Source organism: Elgaria multicarinata, chromosome 7 (genome assembly GCF_023053635.1).
Source record: "Elgaria multicarinata webbii isolate HBS135686 ecotype San Diego chromosome 7, rElgMul1.1.pri, whole genome shotgun sequence".
NCBI classification, from domain to species: domain Eukaryota; kingdom Metazoa; phylum Chordata; class Lepidosauria; order Squamata; family Anguidae; genus Elgaria; species Elgaria multicarinata.
This window is the reverse complement of record NC_086177.1, coordinates 82689217-82711651: the sequence shown is the minus strand read 5'-3', so window position 1 is coordinate 82711651 and position 22435 is coordinate 82689217. Positions and strand designations below refer to the sequence as shown.

The following is a 22435-nucleotide window of genomic DNA, read 5'->3' as shown; positions in this document are numbered from 1 at the left end:
GCGAGTTTGCTCCTAATTGTATAGCTCCAACTTGTTCTTGGTCACAGTACAACGCAACGGTCAGAACCCTGAACTGCAGTTCCCAACCCAAACTTCTAGAAATTGCTCCCCATCCCCTGAATACCAGCCCAGAGGCACAGGAACTGTGTGGATGTTGCTGTGGCAATGGGACTTGCTGACTCTTCTCTTTCGTAAGGGCAGAGGACTGGGTTCTAGCGCAATATTTCTGCTCAAAGTAGTCCTCCCTTATATCTAGGTTCTGCTGGCCACCAGAGTAATGTGTTCCTTTTGCTTCTGCAACAATTCACAAATCTCAATTCAAAAACGTCATCTATAAATTTCCTTTAGAATAGAATTATGCCAGTGCCGACTCAAGATGGAATCTACATTTAACTGTGTTCATTTTTCTCCAGTAATTAAACTTGCATGTTGTTTTTAAGCTGGGGAGATGGAAAGTCACACAAACTGTGTAATATCTTGAAGACTTTCTAACCAGAATGTTGCTTCATTCATTTTTGTGTGTGATATGGTTCCACCTAGTGGCCGTTTCTGCTTCAGTTGTCATAAGCGTATGATCAAAACTGAGGAAAACAGGTATCACCATGTCCCTGTTTTGTAGAATGCAGCATGTAGAATTCTCAAGTGTCTTGAACTTGCTTCTAAGCTCAATCACATTTCTTGGGCCCTTTTCCCAACCCAATACACACCCTGTGTGCTACATAAGGACACAGCTCCTTGCATGTTGCACACAATCTGAGGATTGCGACATTATCCAACACTGGAGAGCCAATGTGGTATAGTGACTAAAGTGTTGGACTGGGAGTCGGGAGATCCGGGTTTCTAGTCCCCTCTCAGCCATGGAAAATCACTGAGGGGCTTTGGGCCAGTCACAGACTCCCAGCCCAACCTATCTCAAAGGGTTGTTGTTCCGAGGATAAAATGGGAGAGGAGGATTATGTATGCCACCTTGAGTTCCTTAGAGGAAAAAAGGCGGGATATAAATGAAATAAATAAAAGAGCAGATGAAAAGAAAAGATCTTCAACACACTCGTCTGAAGCAGGGAAGCATACACTAACTCTTCTCTGCATCCCTTTCCCTTAAGACATAGCAGAACAGTGGAAATACAAATGATCGGCAGTAGAGCACATGCTTTGTACGCTAAAGGTTTCGGGTCAAGTTCAGGCAAGATAGGAAGTCTCATTCTTAATGTGGATTGTTATCCAAAATAGCAAAATACTGCACAACACAAAATTATATGCCAAATCAACCAACAAATAAAAACACAAATGTATCATTAATATCAACTAACGTGTGTATTTGTGCTATGATCTTTGTTTGCATAGCATCCAACATTGTGCTTGATGTAAATTTAAAGCAGTTATTCATCTCTGGCTGGTTATGTCAATCTTTTGGTAGTATCATTATCTATGTAATTCATAGTACTTATAGAAATATCTTCTGTATAAAAAATGTCACTAAAAAGCAAGTTATGAGCCCTTTGTTTTCCTTATTATTTCTTCCATCATTTTCCACTGTTCATTGGTAACCTAGCACAGAAAAGAAAATATTTTAGTTCAGCTGATGACTGCAAGGTTTTTTGTTTTTTAAAAAATCTTCAAGTAATCTGGAGATATAATGGACAAAATCCAGCTAATGACAAAACATTTTAAATCACTTTGATAGAAATAGCAGTGTTAGCTATGGAAATCTTTCCCCACCGAATCAATAGCAATCCTCCGGTCCCTGGGTGAGTGTTCTAGGGACTGTAGGATGGTTCATAAAAACCTCTGAGGTCAGAGACAGTGCTCTGAGGCTGGAGGGGGGAGTCAGAGGTCCGACCCCAGACCCCTCCCTCTTGCAGCCACCATGGAGAGAGAACCTGCCTTTGGAGATGGGCTGCCTTTGAAGACGGTTCGGAAACTTCTGCTGATGCAGAATGTGGTCGCCCAAGTATTGGTGGGGGCAAGGCGATTTGAGCGCATAACACCTATACTGCGCCAGCTGCACTGGTTACCTGTGTGTTTCTGGGCCCAATTCAAAGTGCTGGTTTTGACCTTTAAAGCCCTAAACGGTTTGGGACCAAGTTAATGGAGGGCCCACTTTCACTCATATTAGCCTACCCGCACTTTAAGATCAGAAAGAGAGGCCCTTCTCATTTGCCCACCTGTGAGGGCAATTAAATGACTCTCCACACAGGAGAGGGCCTTTTCTATGGTGGTCCCAAACCTCTGGAACAAACTCCCACTGGAGGTCCGTCATGCACCATCCTTGCAGGGTTTCAAGAAGGCCTTAAAAACATTTTATTCTATCATGGCCTTCCCATGATGAGTACTGTTGTTCCTGTTATTATTGTTATTGCTGCTATTGCTGTTCCTGTTGGTTTTGTTGTTTTAAGTGTTATTCTATTGCTTTTAATATTTTAAATATTTCATTGTTGTAAGCCACCTTGTGAGGGCCTCTGCTCTGAAAAGCGGCCAAGAAATGTTTTAAATAAATAAATAAACCATCCCGGCTGCCTCTACAAGGCTGGAAAAATGATCCCAGAGCCTCAGGAAAGGGGGTGTTCTGGTGGGAGGGGAGGAGTTGGAGAGGCCAGGATACAAGTTACCTTGAGGCTCCTCCAGCCTCCTTCCTTCTCTGTCCAAAGTGCCCACGCTAGACAAGCTGAAAAGCCTGACTAGTGAAAATGTAGGAGATTGGAGGATGGAGAGGCTCTGGCCTGGCAGGGCATAGGAAACTCAGAAACTCAATAGAATTGCGCCCTTGAAAGTTAAGCTTTTGCCCTAATTTTCAAACAGCCAATGAAGACCGAGGGTGCCCATTAGGCACTGAAAGTTGAGAGGAGAAATGGCAAACTGGGTGGAAGAAGTACCGTATTTCTTCGATTGTAAGACACATCGATTGTAAGACACACACTAATTTCAGTACCACCAACAGAAAAAAAAACCCTAAGACACACCCGTGATTCTAAGACGCACCCCATTTTTAGAGATGTTTATATGAGGAAAAAAGTGTGTCTTAGAATCGAAGAAATAGTGTAATAGAATGGAATATCCTGGAGGAGGGCATGGCTGAATGATCAGGACACGGAACAGGAGCACTCCACGCTGCAACTTTTTGTTATAGGTCCTACTTGTAAGTTATTACCTTGCGCAGTTCATTAAACTCTCCAGCCATAGACACATATTCACCACCATCCATTCTAATGACCTGCAGATTTAATGCATATTCGTTAAGTTACTCCAGTAACAAGTTGAAGTGGTTTAATTCAGTATCAAGTTTAAACAACATGCTAAAACAAGTTTAAACAACATGACCAAAAACAACAACAACAAAAAGTGTTTTTAAGGCACTAATATTCTCTGCTTTGTTGAAGTGAGCTGTATATGCCCAATATACCTTCCATCAATTCATATTTTAGATAGAAGCCTTTGACCTAAAATACCTGCCTTGGAGGGGAGAATCAGAAGAATCCTATGGTCCTTGGGACACTCTCCAGGGACCATAGGATTGTGGTCTAAAGAAATTAAAGGGTGATTCCAAAAGAATTTGCATCAACCCACCCACCCCCAATTCACAAGCCAGTTAGGTTTAATTGGCTTGTGAATCAGAATTTCTAGCTTAGGTTGCAGTGAGTTTCATGCACCTGTAACCACTAGAAACATAACTTACTGCTCCATTAACCCAACTTGCATAATCACTGCAGAGGTAGGTGGCAAGATTTGCAATCTCCTCTACGGTTCCCAGGCGGCCACAAGGAATCCTCTCGAGCATTACTTTCTCAAATACACCAGTTGGGTCAAGACGGCTGAAAGCACCCTAAAGGAAAATATTGAGAAAATTGTTAATTTAGAACTCCATTGTATATTGCATAACAAAGGAATAGTAAGACATTATGTGGGGTGGAAAGTTTCCCAAAATTTCCCGTGCTTCCCTACCCCCCCTTTCCCCCCATTTCTAAATATCCACTGTTCTATAAAATTCATTAGTAACTGGTAATGAACCCGAAGAGAACAGCCCTACTAACAACTGAATGCACCACTAAGCCTGTTTTTATTTCTTAAAATATCTTGCATCTGGAGAAGCAGTTACAAGCACAATCAAGAAGATGACCTGTGATAAGTTGCCCTTGCTCATAGAATCATTGGTAAAATCACGCTTTAGTGAAAGTGTATGCAGTTCAAGTAGCTTTGAATCAGAATGATCTCAATCTAAAATGGAACTCATAAGTAGTGAAAGTGATTCTATAGATAGTGACAGTGAAACAGAGGTGCCCCAAAGACCTCAATAGATAAAACGTTAACATCTGCATGACATATTATGCAGAGTTATTTCAGTGTCCTAAAATTAGTGTGTCAATAATTCTCAGTGCTTGCATTTTTTTCCTTATTTTTTTTCCAGGCTGTTTCAATGTCAGTGGAACTTAAGTCCCATCAATTTCAATGAGGCTCCTCTAAGTAGGACTAATATTGGATATACCGCATTGTCTTTAAATGTTTACAAGCATAAAATAATAAGCATTTCCAAATAAGGCTTTGAATTTGTCTGAATATAACATTCAGTCATACTAAGTGTGCTTTATCTTCACCCCGAAATATTTCAGTTCAAACACTTATGGTTACTGGAGAATCAAATGAACATGGGCTACTTAGTTTTGTTTACAAAATATATTTTTTTTAAAAAATGCTCTATCAGACCACACTCTATTTAAGGCATTAGGAAATTTTCTAAAAGCTCACATCATTGGAGTCAAATGAAGAGAGAATTTGTATAAGCCCAGGATATCAGATATGCGGAAACAGAGCGGTTGTGAATCTGCAGTAACCTGGAATTGTTGTTGATTTTATCCCTTAGATAAAATACAAACAACTATGGAGACTATAACTAGGAAAGGCTTTGTAGCTAGTCTTCAGAATTTTGATTTTTGTTATTGACCAAAAGCAGCTATACTTGTAAGCGCCACAAATGCTTGAGGTTAGATACTGGCTGGGGTTTCACGATCCAGGAAGGAAAGTAAGCCATTGCAGTTGACATTGCAGCCCCGCGTGTGCCGAATGTGTGCCACGTCATTACCATAAATACCGTCGCCAGGCACAGTTTGTCGTGTTGTCTGAACCTGGCGAGGCTGTCGGGGTATTGATTAATTTTCAGAGCGCGTGCTGACTGCGAATAGCTGGAAGCACACTGGTTACTAGCTTTTAGAGTCTTACTTGAGGAATAAATCAAATACTCACTTCGCTTTGTCAGTAAGAAACTTTACTGACAAGAAGTAATTTCCTTTACAAATGGTCATAGAATATTTACAGCATACTTCACCAAACAAAGATAATAACGACAACAACCTGACAGCAACCTGACAACAAGATGTCTTTAAACATGGACATCTTAAATACATTTTCCCCTTGGCTCAATTAACCAATTGTCTCTATTCCAGGTCTTGCACGTAGACCAAACTGCCAGGCTCCGGTCTGGACTCCTGCTGGCATTCCAGAGACAATTCTGCCAAGCACACATTTAACTCCTTAAAGTTCTTCTCTTTCTTCTGTGGATAAAAATATCCCCAACAGAGGCTGTGCAGAACGGTTTATAAACCCACCAGCTGCGCACCCTTGCTGGGTTCAGATGATCCGACAAACTGTTTGTGGCGAGGGTAATTATGGTAATGATGCGGTGCACCAAAAGCACTCATGGAGCAGGAAAATAAGCTACAATTGCTTATTTTCCTTCTCCGACCCTGCAAACCCAGTCACTGAATATATGTGCTTCTAAGATCCATTTAAATCAATGAGATCTGCCTTCCAAGTAATTGTATTTAGGTCTAGAGAACAAATCACTGAAATCAGTCTGATGTCAAAAGTAATTCCTTAATGGCTAAAAACCATACCTTTGTCTTTATTGGACCTGGTTGAATCACATTGAATCTCATGCCATATCTACCCCATTCAGCAGCAAGAGACCTAGAAATTCATTAACAGACTTTATAAGTACTCAGCATATACAGATGGTAAATAAAACTAGAAAACATAGATGTTAAAGCTTGCCTGGCACCTACAGTGCTATCTTTTCAGTGCTAGTCTAAGACATTTTTGTTCTCCCAGGTATTTTACATATATAAGTATTTTTTTGTGTTGAAATATATTATTTAGAAATGTATTTCATTTAGAAATCGCCGAACACTGGAAGGATCCGAAGGGCCCTACACTCACTGGATGGAAAGGGAAAGTGTGGGATATAGCCTGCTCTGAAAAATTAACCTACCACCGCAGAGTCTCGTCGGGCCAACTTAGCTATGACCTATTCAATGAAATATGGTCTCCTTTTCTCGATTATATCAATGGTACAGATGTGGCATCCAACTCTGGTTTAACAAATCTTCCTCTGACCACAGTAAATTGAAGAAAACAAGCTCGGTTCGGCATCTACAGAAATTGTGTTTGTGTATTTATTAGAAACGCTGTCTGACGTATGTTTTTATATATATATTTAACTTTTTTAAACCGCTTTGTTAAATAGAGTTTAATAAATTATTTTTTAAAAAAAGAAATATATTATTTTAGTTACTGCGTCGTGGATTTTAACTCTTGCAACTGATGCTGAATTTAGATTTTGCATCTATATTATTTTATGCTATGTCAGTATGTTTGTTTTATACTGTCGCTTTCATTGTGATTTTATTACACTTACTGTTTATTGTACAATGCTTAGAGAAATCAATTAAATTACACATTTAATAAATAAATAAATAAATTTAAATACAAATAAATATAAACATACATATATACACATTTTGGGCTTGAAGACACTATGTTTTCTGTTTACTGGAGTATTGTGCAGATTTTTGGATGGATTCCTAGTAAGAAGTGTACTATATATCTTCTTCACACAGCCTCCTATTTTCAAGTAATGAGAGTAACTTCTATTGTAATCTCACAAATGAAAGTGATGCATGGAAGTGGATCGAAACACATAACCAGCTGATATGGAAGTCGATCAACAATACAAATCCAGCTAAGAAGAAAGTTCATAAGGTATTCCAGGGTGATCTTCCTTTATGCTGATTTGCAGACCTGGGGTCTATTATTCTGAGATTTTATACATCCTTTCATCAGAGAATCAATGGAAGGTTTTCAATCACTGACAGATCACCATGTAACATCAAACCATATAGGGAAAAAGCAACAAAAACATTACATGGAAATGGGTGGAAACACTAAGGTTTATGAGAATTTGTTTGAATGCTGATGGACTCTGAGGTGTCAGTGAGTGAAGAGGAAAGAGATCTTGGGGTTGTGTTGGAGAGTGTGATGTAGTATTATTTATTTATTTAAAACATTTGTATCCCACCCTATATCACTAGGATCTCAGGGTGGCGTAATGAATATGTCGAACCAGTGTGTGGTTGCTGTGAAAAAGACAAATTCCGTGTTGGGGATTATTAGGAAATATACAAAATTATGGTGCAACCACGTTTGTAATATTGTGTATAGTTCTGGTCACTGCGCTTTAAAAAGGATATTGTAAAGATAGAAAAGGTGTATGAAAGCACAACCAAAATGGTCAAAGGGGCTACCTGTGCCTGTTTACCCTACCCAGCGCCTGTATGCATTCTTTTCCCCTCCTTATTGCTTTACTATGATTTTATTAGAATGTAAGCCTATGAGGCAGGGTCTTGCTATTTACTGTTTTACGCTGTACAGCACCATGTACATTGATGGTGCTATATAAATAATAATAATAATAATAATAATAATAATAATATCACAAGATGTAATGATGTCCACCAATTTGGATGGCTTTAAAAGGTGTTTAGACAAATACGCGGAGGATAAGGCTAGCATTTATGGCTGCATATTCCCTCCAACAACAGAGGCAGTATGCCTCTTAATACCAGTTGCTGGGAAACACAAGCAGGACAGTGCTATTGCACTCAGATCCTGCTTGTAGGCTTCTCATAAGCCTCGGATTGGCCACTGTGGGAACAGAACATTGGACTAAATAGGCCTTTGGTCTGGTCCAGTGTGGCTCTTCTTATGTCCTTCTGGATTAGACTAAGATCCAACATACAGTTCAATCGAATGCTGCACAAGCGCTCTTCCCTTTGCTTTCCTCTCCCCTGCAACTGCCTGTGCCCACCCCAAATCCGCTCCGGAGGGTCCCCCAGCACGCTGGAGCAGACCTGCAGGGCACACTAGGATCTGCGGGGAGGGGGAATCCATTTCATCAGCAGTTTCCATTCCGATGGCGGGCAATCACTGTTGGATCAAACAGGTTCCAAAAGTGCCAACTAGATGGTTCTGGAAGCTCACAAGCAGGTCAAACGATATCCCATTTTGCTTATCCCAAGACTCTGCCACTCAGGGGCAAATGGACTGTGAATACGGAGAAACCCAATTTGCAAGCTACAACCCTACCATGTTTGTAGACTATGTATCCTGGGCAACCTAGTACTGATGTTATCACGTGAAAATGAAAAACAGTAGACAAGATCCTTTAAGGCTAACATTTTTTAAAAAATAAGTAGCCTCTACTCGGTTGGCAGCCTACAATCAAATTAAAAAATGTCTTTAAAACAACACTTTAAAATAACATATTTAAAATAAACAAAATATTTTTAAAAAGCTAATGGAGCAGGAAAAATGTCTCAGACTTGCAGAAAACCACTTCACAATCAAATTAATCGCAGTATTTTAAAACAATTTAATTGAGAAATACAAATGTTAAAATCAAACCAACTCCCCTTTACCCAAAGGGGGATTAAAGTAAAAAAAGTCTTTAAAGCTTGCCATTAAAACAACAACAACAACAACAACAGGGAAAGAATGAAGCATTCGTCTTGCATGATGCAGCTACGTAGGTACGGGAAGACTAAGAATAAAACACATTTTAACCTTAAGGAGAGACAAAATACTCACTTGCACAGGGCTTCCACACCTGCTTTGGCAGACGCACTTGGTGATACAAACCCAGACCCACTTTCTGCATAGACTGTTGTAATGGCAAGAAAAGCTGCCCCTGAAAGATTCAGAAAAAATAAGAGTTGAATACAACACATAGCTTTGACCCTACAAGTGATTTACCTTTCCTTTTGTATCTTGTAGAAACAGTAATTAGGAGTGTTTAGGTGTCAGACCCTCAAACCTAAGATCCAGTATATCTTTATACTTTATATAAGCAGGTAAAACAATTATTTCTATTCCCTTCCTTGTGGGAGTTTAGAAACATGTCATTCAAAAGTGTTATCAATTAGACACCAAACCTTAAAGACATATATCACTGGAACACCCAGCTATGCTCCTATAGCATCTGTGTTAAAAGAACTGCCCTGGCTGCCTATTTGCTACCAAGCCACTATAAGTAGTGAGTTTGTTAGTGACAGGAATATGGACGTTAGTGTTCCAAAATGCTTCTAAGAGACCTATGTAGCTTAACATAGTGAGTACATTTTAGCAGGCTTTAGCTGACAAGAGCAGGCCTCATTCTGGATGGGCCTCTCCTAGTTATGTCATCCTTTTCTCATAAAGTCTTATCTCAAGATGAACTGGGAGGTTTTCACTCCTAACGAGGCACTAGAAAGTAGTTAATTTCCCAAGCTTAGATGCTCTGGGAACCTGTGAGAGGGACCGCCCCCACACACTTCTTCTGAGAGTGGGGAGGGATGCAGCCTGTCAGCTCCTGAGAGAGAGGCAGGCATCTAGCAGGCGAGCCCATAAAATCCAACGCACAGTCTTCATGCTTCAGCTTCGCTTCAGGAGGAACCATGCAACCAGCCTGGAGAATCTATCATGGGGGACTCAACTATGAGAGCTTGATTTGCTGGAAGGAGGTGCGAACGAACACACACACACACACACACACACACACACACACACACACACATATATATATATATATATATATATATATATATATATATTCTGCATCCACTTTCTATTAATAAACTGTCATCTTTCTGCACAAATGGCTTGCTTCATCTTGCTAACTAAAAGAACCTGATTGATGACATGGCCCTGACAGAACCAGAACCCATCTCAACACAGCTATTGTCATACAAAGCCCTAAACAACTTGGGACCAAGATACCTACCAGACCTTCTTTCTTTATACATACACAGGTGCCCTTTCAGATCATCAGAAGATGCCTAGCTGGTCATTCAAAAATTAATGGAATGCCGCCATGCAATACCTCAACTGTGGGCTTTCTCGGTAGCAATGCCCGCTGTTTGGAAAACCCTCCCTCGTGCAGTTTGGGAGACAGAAAATGTGGCACCTGTCAAACGCCTCATGAAAACAGGCTTGTTCACCCAGGATTTCCCAAGTCTGTAATTAAATTAATCATGCTGCTCCTTGTATTGGTTTTCTTGTAATTGTTTTTAATGTTGTGTTTTTTTAATATTGTATTTTAAATGTGATATTACAGTTTAAAGTGAACCGCTCTGGGATTTTATTATATTTAGCAGGCGAAGAGCAGTTTTTCTCTGCTGCTTTGCAACTTGCAATCTGGTAGGTAGGGAACGCTCTCTTTTTCCGTTCCAGCTCTGACCCACCTTCTTCTAGAGGGGCAGGAAACTAGAGAAGCTTTCCTCAACCTTCACTAAGGTTCTGCTTTTTGCCAACATATTATCAGGTTCATCTATGCAGTGATGAAAAATACTATTTAAACAAAGATTTCCAGGGCTCTAATAAGGCTGCAAAGAACTAAATAACAACAATGCTCAGACAGTATTTGTTGTCCAGCAGCACAATGGTCAAGTCCCATCAATATGAACTCACCTTTTTGTGCTTTTATCAGTTCTTTCCCAATTCCTAGAGTTATATAGGCAGTACCATTGAGAACAATATCAGTGATGGTCTTCCACGCATTTGCAGAAAGACGTTCAGAGGGAGAGACAAAATTTCCAGCTGCGTTATTTATTATAACCTGAAAAGGACAACAGGAAGCTTACATCCATATTGAAATTAGCCCTCAGTGCACTTAAGATACTTGTTGATGGCTTCAGAGATTCCAGCAGACAAGTAGGCAAAAAAATAACATTGCTTACAACAACAATGTCTATAAAAGCAAGAACAGCAGTGTAGAGAAAAAAGGAAGTGAAAAATCATCCAGCTCAAAATTCTGGGTTTAAAGGCATGTATGTATTCTGTACCCATTTCAAAACACAATTTTCCAATTTGAAAGTCAAGCCATGTTAAAACACACACACATACCTAAACAATGCAAGTCAACTATAACAATGCAAGTCAAGTGCACAACCCTCTTCTGAAAGTTACTTATTGAAATCACAGAACATGAAAACTTAGATAGCTGCTAACTTTATATTTATCTCCTTTTCCCTGTAAGTGGTGAAGAATAAGAGAGTGGATGAACTCTCCGTTTAAGAAAGAGGGTGGAATACAAAGTTCCTATTTACTACTTACATATTTTTTTATCAACTTAATTTAAGGCGCAATCCAATGCATGTTTATTTAGACAGGAGAAAGTCCTGCAACTCACAGCATTCCCCAGCCTCCATGGGTGTCTAGGGAACCCTGGGAGTTGCAGGACTTTTTTCCTGTCTAAACATGCATAGGATTGTACGCCGCTCTGAGATCTTAATGATATAGGGCGGGATATAAATGCTTTAAATTAATTAATTATTTAATTAAATAATTGTGGACCTACACAACTGTAAACTACAAGTGGGACCTGCAACAAAGTGTTTGGGGGTTCCCAACTCCTGCCTTAGTGCTGCTTTTCTCTTCTAAATAGTTTTTGTATTGAGCTTGCTGATACCTTCCTCTATGGATGAAGCTATTTAGGCTTTATAAGGAGTGATGCATTATAAGGAGTGACAGTTAAGTAAGAAGAGCTGTGCTGGCTCTGATCCAAACCCTATCCAGTATTCTGTACCTAAAGTGTCCAACCAATGCCTACAGGAAGCCCACAAACAGAACATGAGTGCAGTAGCACCCTACGACTGGTGTGAAGTAAAACTGACATCTTGACATGTAATGCTAACCCCTGGTTTATTTAAGCCATGGCTTCTTGTCTGGCAGACAACTGAACAAACCATTGTTTGTTTTCTCAATCCATGAATTGATGGATTGCTTCCCTGCTCCTTCACCTGCTCCCTTCTTGTATCTCTAATGCCTTTGTGGCACTATAATACTGGCATGCAGAGCTGCTGTTCTTTTGGTGTGTTTTTACCATGCTTGCCTGCTGCCTCTGTTGCTTGGCAAAACAACCCCTGAACAACTCACTGTTCTGGGGTTCTTTTACGGGCATTATCAATTGCTATAGACGTGAGAGTGACTATTACTTCTGAAATATAATATATTATAGCATCGTTTTCAAATAATTAGGTTCTTGCATTACAAACGATTTTCTTTCTGTATATAATGCAGGATATTTCCAGCAAGGATGAATTAAATTTTCAGGGTACTTACACTGGGATGTCCAGCCACATCGATCAACTGAGAAATTGCACTGCTAACTGATTCTGGATCTCTCACATCACATTGAACTGCATGAACCTGTGTAATAAAGTATCATCAGTATCACCACTACCAGCAGCAACAAAAAAGGAAAAGCTGTTTTATGCACACATACAATTCTTACATTCAAAGATCATGTTCATAAACGTTGATAACAATTATTAAGCAATACCTTATTTCCTGTTTTAGAAGAAATTTCTTCTGCAGTTTCTTTCAATACATCAAGTTTCCTACAAATAATTAAATGTTATAGCTGAGTTTCCATTACATACTTATACCATCTTAACTTCAATTTATTATAAAAGATTAGAGGATTTTTGTAGGCAAGCAAAAAAAATGGCTGTAATATACTTCATACAATACTGCTATGAAATACTGATTTGATTCTTCAGCTCTGTTGGGTTATTGTGCCAGAACTTTTCTCCCTCTGGAACTCTGTTTGTGCTCAGAAAACAAACACACATCACGCAGGTCTTACACAGCAGAGCTGGTTTATTTCCTTCAGGCTTCTGTGCAGTCCTATTCAGGTCAGTTCAGATCAGCACACTGAGGCATACACAGAGAGCAGTGATCGTAGAGCAGTGATCAGTTCCATTTTACACAAGTGAGAAACTATATACAGATCTACACAATTCTTATCTACATTACATACAGCTGTGATGAGGCTAACTTAGAATCTTGGCAAGGTTCCCAGAACAGCCTCTATCTCAAGGTAATTGCTCACAGATAGTCTTTCTCTGTTTAACCCTGAGATAGCCATACACACACAATTTTAATGACTAAGCAAGTATTTCTTTTCATATACTTAACAGTCCTCCTCTTGCGCATGTTGTTTAAATTGTGTTACAATCTGAGACCCAGCTTTAAAAGCATCTCTTTGTGTTTTACCATTGATACTGGTTTTGTGAATAAATCAGCCAACATCATTTCAGATGGACAATATTCAAGCTTAATCCAGCCCTTCTGAATTATATCTTTCACATGAGAATAACGAACATCCACATGTTTAGTTCTTGGTTTACACTTTTCAGATGTAGCCATACTAATACATGCCTGATTAACCTCAAATATGGTTACTGGTGTCTCAATTTCCAACCTTAGATCAGCAAATAATTGTTTATACCACTCAATCTCATTACAAGCCAGAGATAAGCTGATATATTCTGCTTCTGCACTAGAGGTTGCTACACAATTTTGTTTTCTTGTATACCAATCAATCAAGGATTGATTGTAAAAGAATGCAGCTCCACTGGTAGACTTTCTATCAATTGCGTTAGCCCAGTCAGCATCTGCATAAACACAGAAATTTCCATCTTTGTGTGTAGATATTTCCAATTTGTAATTGATTGTACCTTTTAGATATCTCAATACACGTTTTACAGCTGTCCAATCAGTTACAGAAGGTTTTGTCATTTTTCTGCTTAAAAGATTTACAGCAAATGTAATATCTGGTCTACTTAGGTTTGCTAGATAAAGTAAACTTCCAATCACACTCTGATATTTCTGTATGTCTTCCATTTCAGTACTGTCTGTCTGATTTTGAAAATCAGTGACCATAGGAGTGGCAACAATTTTACAATTCTCCATGCTGTGTTCTTCCAGCAATTTTTTAATTTTGCCACTTTGTTCAATCAGAAATGACCCTGTGTTAGAATCTTTTGAAATTTGCATTCCCAAATAACTTTTCACTGAACCAAGGTCTTTTAACTCAAAATGTCTTTGCAGCTGGTTTACAAATGTGTTTTTCTGTTCTTCTTCATTAAAAACCAGTAACAAATCATCTACATAAATCAGCAAATACACTACATTTGAACCATCCTGTTTTGTGTACAAACAATGATCAGCTTTGCTTTGTTTAAAACCCATTTTGATCAATACATTGTCCAGTTTCTTATTCCAACACCTTGCTGCTTGCCTCAAACCATATATGGATTTTTTCAATTTACAAACTAACCCTGGATTTTTAACAAAACCTTTTGGTTGAGTCATGTAAATTTCCTCAGTTAAATCTCCATATAAGAAAGCTGTTTTGATGTCAAAATGAAATACATTCAATTGTTTTTCTGCTGCAATTTTTAACAAAAGTTTTACACTTGAGTATTTTGTTGTAGGTGCATAAACTTCTTCAAAATCTATTAGATATTTTTGAGCAAATCCTCTTGCTACCAATCTTGCTCTGTAACGTTCCACCTGTCCTTTCTCATTTTGTTTTACTTTGAATACCCATTTACAGGTAATGGCTTTACGACCTTCAGGTAAAGGTACTAGCTCCCACGTTTCATTTTTTTCCATTGCTCTGATTTCCTCTGACATTGCTTCATGCCAGCCCTGAGCTTCTGTAGGTTCCATTTCCTGAATTTCCTCAAATGAAGTAGGTTCATAGGCTATTAGTAAAGCTCTATGAGAAACCTGTTTGCTTTGGTATTCATCTGAGTAACGAATTGGAGCTTTGCGTTCCCTTTCTGATCGTCTTGGCATAGTTACAGGCATAGTTTCCTCCTCCACAGTTTCTTCCCCCTCCCTCTCTTGCTGAGATTGTTCAGGAATTTCTTCTGTTTCTACAGCTTTCTGTTCTACAGGCAAACTTACATACTGTTTTGTTTCCTGCATTTGTTCATGAAAAACTACATCTCTGCTCACAATTACACTTTTGTGATATGGAGACCACAAACGATAGCCTTTTGTTTGTGTATCATATCCCAACAGTTTACATTCCAAACCTCTTTGAGCTAGCTTTCCTGGTCTGTTTTCTTTCTGAATATGAGCAAAACATTTACTTCCAAAAACCCGTATATGTGACACTCTAGGTTTTCTTTTGTAAAACATTTCATATGGGGTTTTTTCATGTACAGAGTGGTAAAGCCTGTTTAACAAATAATTTGAAGTGGACAAAGCTTCTGCCCAGAACAGATTAGACAATCCTGACTCTTTCAATAGAGCTCTTAACATGTTCTGCAAGGTTCTGTTTTTCCTTTCTGCAACTCCATTTTGAAATGGTGAATATGGAGCAGTAAGGTCATGTTGTATACCCTCATCACTGAGGAATTTTTTTAATTGGTTGCTGAGAAATTCACCTCCCCGGTCCGTTCTTAGATTAGCTATAGGTTCTTTAAATCTATTTTTACTCCACTTAACAAAGGCTTTAAACTTTCCAAAAGTTTCACTCTTCTGTTTTAACACATACACAAATCCAAATCTACTGTAATCATCAACAATAGACAAGAAAAATCTGTTTCCTCCTTGACTTGTCTCAAAAGGACCTGCAAGATCTGCATGAATTAATTCAAAAATTCTTTTTGTTGTTCTCTCACTATGTTTTGGAATGTTTGACTTATGACACTTGGTTTCACTGCATACATTACATTCTACATAGTTAGAACATGGTTTGATTTTCACCCCTTCACACAATTCTGGAATCTTAGAAATTATTTTATAGTTAGCATGACCAAACCTTTTATGAGTTAAATGGATACACTCTTGGTGTGGTTTGCAATTGGCTATTGTTTTTGTTGTGACTTTGCTGGCTACAACTTCATTTTCTGTACAAGTATTAATTATATACAAAGATTCTTTCATTATTCCCTGCACACACACCTTGTTTCCCTGTTTTATAGTACAATTTTCTTCAGTAAAACAAACCTCATACCCCATTTCTGTTAACTGAAACACACTTAGAAGGTTTGTTTCTAATTCTGGTACATATAAAACACTTTGTAGTTCAACTCCCAGACAATCAAAATATACATTACCCACACCACAAATCTGGATTTTTGTTCCATTTGCAAGGGTAACACACTTTTGCTCTGAAGTAGAAGTTTCCAAGGTTACAAATGAAAGTTTGTCTTTTGCCATACTTATTGAAGCCCCAGAGTCCAAAAACCAAGGATTCATTGTCTCTTTGACTCTTGCTAGAAGACACTTCTTTGTTGATTCAGCTTCATTCATGTTGTTTTCTTCTCTCCACTTTGCTGTCGACTGCTTTTTCTTCTTGTTGTTGCAATCCCGCCTTAAGTGTCCTGTGGAACCACAATTAAAGCATTTCCTTGCCTTTAATGCAGCCACCACGTCAGAAGATTTATGGCTTTGTTGAAATTCAGCCACAGGAAGTTTAAGGCTCTGTTGTTTTGAAGCTTGTCTTCTTTCATAGGTTTCCAGTAGTTTTCCAGCTACATACTCGAGGGTTAAATTTTTCTCCTCTTGACTTTCCATCATGGTGACAACCGCGTCGTACGATGAATCAAGACTTGACAAAATCACATAGACTTGGTGTATAGTTGTAAACTCCATCCCTCGTGCCCTGAGTTGATTGAAGATTTCTCTCATGCTTTTCAAATGGTTTGACATAGACTCCCCTGGTTTCAGCTTCATTCCATACAGCTTCCGGGTTAGAATTACTTTACTGCCCGCTGTTTCTCTTTGATATACAGCTTGTAGTGCATTCCAGCACTCTTTTGATGTATTCAAAAACTGAATGAAGGAAATTTGAGAGTCTTCCACAGCTAATGCAATAACTGCCATTGCTTTTGCATCGTCCTTAAACCATTTAGCATTCTGTGGATCTGCTCTATCTGGTGGATCCTCTGTGACTACATACCACAGTTCAGCCTGAATCAGATACATTTGCATTTTGTAAGACCATAATGCATAGTTAGAGTCATTCAGCTTTTCTAACAATTGATGCAAACCAGACATATTAGCTCCTGCCATTTCCTCTGCTTTAGGAATTTGTATCTCACCGTCCTCCTGCTCAGAGTCCTCCTCAGAGTCAGCCGACTGAGATTTTTCCTCACTTTGCAGCACTGGCTTTAGCTTGATGTCTTCCTTCATCAACAGTTTTCTGTTTTAGCAGACTCCTGGTTCTGGTTCTGATACTGCACCGTTCCCACCAAGTTCTGGTTCTTCTGCCTGGGTTAGGCTGGCGTAGGCTTCCTGGACTGGACTGGGCCCATAACCTTTGTTGGGTTATTGTGCCAGAACTTTTCTCCCTCTGGAACTCTGTTTGTGCTCAGAAAACAAACACACATCACGCAGGTCTTACACAGCAGAGCTGGTTTATTTCCTTCAGGCTTCTGTGCAGTCCTATTCAGGTCAGTTCAGATCAGCACACTGAGGCATACACAGAGAGCAGTGATCGTAGAGCAGTGATCAGTTCCATTTTACACAAGTGAGAAACTATATACAGATCTACACAATTCTTATCTACATTACATACAGCTGTGATGAGGCTAACTTAGAATCTTGGCAAGGTTCCCAGAACAGCCTCTATCTCAAGGTAATTGCTCACAGATAGTCTTTCTCTGTTTAACCCTGAGATAGCCATACACACACAATTTTAATGACTAAGCAAGTATTTCTTTTCATATACTTAACAAGCTCATTCCTCAAAATTGTTTTAGCTGTATGCTGTGATGAGTTTTTAAATTTTGCATAGAGAGCTTCAGCTATGGGGCAGTATAGAAATGTAATAATAAATAAATATAATCCAGTAATAAATATAGTCCAGTCTGAATGGTTCCTAAGTGTCAATTCACAACACAATAATGACTGAACTTGGATTTCTTTTGAACGGTGTCTGTGATTGTATAATAAATCTGTGATGGATTGATTGTAAGTGCACACATGAAAGCATCCTGAGAGTTGTAGCCTTAACTTGAAAAGCCCATGTTCTGTAAAATACAAAACTGAAGTATTTACCGGCTTGCTATTACACACACTGCTCCCAAATTAGAAAGTGCAGTTGTCATTCCTTTTCCAAGGCCAGTACCACCGCCCGTGATGAAGGCCACTTTCCCGTGAAAAGCATCAGGTGGCAACATCACTTTATGAAGAGGTGAAAAGAAGCCAGCTTGAGATTTGTCACTTTGATACATTGCTTTTGTTCCATGGCTTAAAAGCTGAAAATAGAAAAGGAGATAATCATATATATATATATATATATATATATACATACATACATACACACACACACACACACACACACACACGCACACGCACAATTATATATTTCAGGTAATATAGCCTAAAGAAAATTTACTACTGCAGTATAATAATAATAATAATAGTAATAATTTTATTTATTACCCGTCTCTCCCTCTGGATTGAGGGGGGAAACAACACCAAATACAATACATAAAATTAGTTAAAAGAGTGCATAAAACCAATACAATATTTAAATAACTATCAGACAATAATATATTTTTTTAGAAACCCATTTACATCGCACTTTCCAGTATTCAAAGTGTTTCACATGTTGTAATCCTTACAACCCTGTAAGGTAGTTCTGTATTACTATCCCCCATATAGCAAATGGGGGCGGGGACTGAGGCATAGAGAGAGAGGTTCGCCTAAGGATGCTTGGTGAGTTCATGACAGATATGAAATTTGAAGCTGGGACTTCTTGATTTTTAGCTCAGTTCTTTGACACCTTGAGAACTATGGTTAAAAAAAAGGGGGGGGGAGAAACATTTTTAAACCAACCTTCTCTAATCTGGTGCCTTCTAGATATTTTGGACTTCAAAAATAGCACAACCGACGGTCAGGTACCCTGGGAATTGTAGTCCAAAACAACTGGAGGGCACTAGTTTGGGAAGGCTGCACTACACTATACCAGTTCTCTATGTACAAATGCCAAAATTCCTAAACAGTCATTCTTGTGTATAAGCAAATAAGACGCCATCTCAAAATGTATAATGCAGCTTTGAAAGATCACTTTGTAAAAAGAAAAATGTTACTCGCAAACACTGGGATCAAGGTTCACATTCAAGCAGTCTTGTCCTAGACCTGTGTAGAAAATCCCATTTATGGCACAGGCTTCAAACGAATTATTTTGGATTATGAGTGACTGAGTGCAATGCCCTGGTACTGTTCAAAGTTTGCTAACTTCAATGTTGACACCAATGCCCACTGAAACAAATGAACAACATTCCAGTGAGCTTTGGAGTCTGGAGAACTATGGAAATGATAAGATAAGTAACTTATACTTAGCAGCAGTGGATTCAAAAAGCTGCTTAGACTTATATAAGGAGCTTGTGCAATCTTGGAATTTTAGACTTTTAATAAATTGAATGGCTGACATCATAACCCTCCCCATGACTTATGACAAACTGTTTTGGAAAGCCCCTTTAGTGTACCATGCAATACTACAGGGCTGGGGTATTGTCCACCACTGATCCAATGTTCCTGACATCATCAAAGTATACTAGGACTGTGCCAATCCATCACTAAGTTTTGGGATCGTGACACAACCTCCTCTCCTTTGTGCAACTTCACATCTCACCCACTCCCAGAAAAATACATCTTCATACACTTCTAGTTAAGCCGTAATGCACAATACCGCTGATATTGAAAGCAATCATCCAAACAGACCCTAAGTGTGCATATATGCATTTTGAAAGTATCAGAATGACTAAGTTACTATAAAACACAATTCTGCAAGGTGATTTACAATCTTCATCGTATGTACACCATCACAACACTGTGACATAGGCTCCCATTTGAAGAAACTATTCCCATTTATAGAAAACACTGCAGCAGCGTGCCCTTTGCCATACAATGAATCTATGGAAGAGCGTAGCCTTACATCTCCCTTTCCAACGGGTGACAGGAGGGCTGCTACCAGAGTTTGAAGTTTGAGTACTAGTAACGATTCCATGTTGTGAGGACAAAATAGAGAGAACTACATGCACTGCTTTGTGAGATAAAATTGTAAGCTGCAATCCTAACCATGTTTCCTGGGAGTAAGCCCCATTGAACAAGATTTCTGACCTTGCAGAATGTATGATTCATTTTACCACTATTTTTACCATGCTTGTTGTAACCACTTGTTGAAATTATAAAGCTTTATCTCTCTCTCTCTCTCATTGAACACCATGGGACTTGCTTTTGAGTAGACATGTATAAGATAGCACTCTAAGAGATTTTCCTTTTGGAAATTGCCAGCTGCTAAAGGTGCGTGTGTGTGTGCGTGCATGTGAAAGAAATTCAACTCAAAGTTCTGTTGTGAAGGGCCTCTTGGCACATTATGGTTTTTAGATGTTCCCTTTTGAAAAGTTCAAATGAGGCAGCTATGTTAGTCTGTAGTATGAAAACAAAAAGTGTCTGTACAACCTTAAAGACTTATGGCATTTTATTATTAAGGCATGAGCTTCTGTGGGCTAAACTCACTTCATCAGATGTAGGAATGGAACATCTGACGAAGTGGGGTTAGCTCATGCCTTAATAATAAAACACTGTTAGTCTTTAAGGTGCAACAAACTCTTTCTCTTTTAAAAAGTGTACATCTAACAAAGTATGACTACAACAAACACATGCTTGAAGTATATTACAATACCCACCCACCCATCACAATGATAGATAGGGTTGATTACAGCTCTGTTAAACTACACTCTGTGGAAAACCTGGATTTGTTGCTGTGTGAATTAGCCTTACTGAATGTCATGCAGTAGAAAGTTGTTATCTAGCAACTGGTAAACTGAGGCAAATTATAAAGAGAGAATAGGCAGATTGCATCCTGCGTATGCATTGTGATGTGTGCCTAGGATTAGGAGTACATCATATTCTGCAGACAGGGGGAAACGATGTTATATATCTTGCCAATGGTGAGGAACTTTCAGATGTTGTTAGACGAGAACTGCCATCATCCCAAGCCAGCATGGCCAATGGTCAGAGATGATGGGAGCTGTAATCAAATCACATTTGAAGGGTCAAAGCTTCCCCACATCTATATTATGTACAGGGAAGGTGTTGCACCACAAGACCAATGTGGGAGCTGTGTTTCAATGAGTTTATCCCACAATGCTCCTGTAACATTGAAAGGCCTGCAGCCACATGAAAATACCACCCTGCTGCAACTCATGTGTGTATACTAATTCTGTGGGAAAGTTCTATATAATCAGTCCCACTAATGCGGCTGCTAACCTTGAACAATTATAGGAACCCTGTGTAGAGCCCTGAAGTGGGGAAAAGCCCAGCTCCCAAATAACTTCCGTAAGTTGTAAAGAGTACCAGACACTGGCCTTGTTCAGAAGACACCTTAAACTGTGGCTTTAAGCACAGTGAATAGGGCAAAAAGCCTTATTTACCGTAGTTATAGCGGTGGTTTAAGGTGTCTTCTGAACAGGGCTAGTGTCTGTATGCAATCAAGGCAGAACTCTATTCTATGCGAGCTACGCTGGATCTAGACAAACAACAGTGTGGTGGCGGGGTCAGGAACAGACGATACCACTTCAAGACTCCAGGTGGTAGAAGCATGCTCGGTTCAGAACAGCACTCCCTGCAAGTCGAAAACTAGCAAAGAAGGGAAATGGCTAGTTTGTCTACACGCTGGGAAGATTTCCGCCCTCTCTTCAAAACGGTATTCCCTGCCGCCCCCACTTCCGTAGCCCGAAGGTGTCTACCGCATTGTGCAGCGCGTGTACAAACAAGCGGAGTGTTTCCTCTGCGGGGATGTTTCTGAAGCGAGGCTATACAGCGTCCCCAGCGGGAAGGTGAGAAAAACTCCTCCATCTGTGTGCCTGAATGTGGAAAGTGTCCAGACGGCGCTGGGAGCACCTTACCCGCACAGTTGTAGTAAGCAACTGCGGGACTAACCCGGTCCGTAGTAGCCCGCACTTCTTAGCCAGGACCGCCGCCATGTCCCCCTGCTCAGGCTCAGGCTGACAAGCGAAAGACCACGCCCTCCTACGGCTCCTCCCCCCCGAACCAGTTGCAGAGAACGACCCGCCATGGGGAGGGGCTTAACTCATTTCCCACACTTTGGCCCCGCCCCTTGCGGCAGAACCACGCCCCCGAGGGATGGATTTCGCGGGGGAGGGGGGGGGGGCGACGCCTCTATTCCGGAAGACGAAGTTGTCACAGTCCAGGCGGTGATGTTATCAGTGGAGGCTGGTGGCTCCGATTTTCATGGGGCTGTGAATCCCTTCTGAGATTCAGTCAGAACCAACCAGCTACAAAGGCGTCAAACCTG

At 39.7% G+C, this 22435-nt stretch overlaps 1 protein-coding gene across 1 annotated transcript; it reads right to left on the bottom strand.

Moving 5' to 3' along the window:
* Window positions 1-1290: 1290 nt before the first annotated feature.
* Window positions 1291-22128, bottom strand: DECR1 (2,4-dienoyl-CoA reductase 1). Its single transcript, XM_063130921.1, has 10 exons — window positions 22026-22128; window positions 18166-18365; window positions 12644-12701; window positions 12424-12510; window positions 10771-10918; window positions 8914-9013; window positions 5886-5958; window positions 3674-3820; window positions 3149-3211; window positions 1291-1548 (listed from the first exon to the last, which is right to left on the bottom strand). The coding sequence occupies exons 1-10, from the start codon at window positions 22101-22103 to the stop codon at window positions 1489-1491; spliced, it is 1014 nt and encodes a 337-aa protein (XP_062986991.1). The 5' UTR covers window positions 22104-22128; the 3' UTR covers window positions 1291-1488.
* Between the last annotated feature and the right edge of the window lie 307 nt (window positions 22129-22435).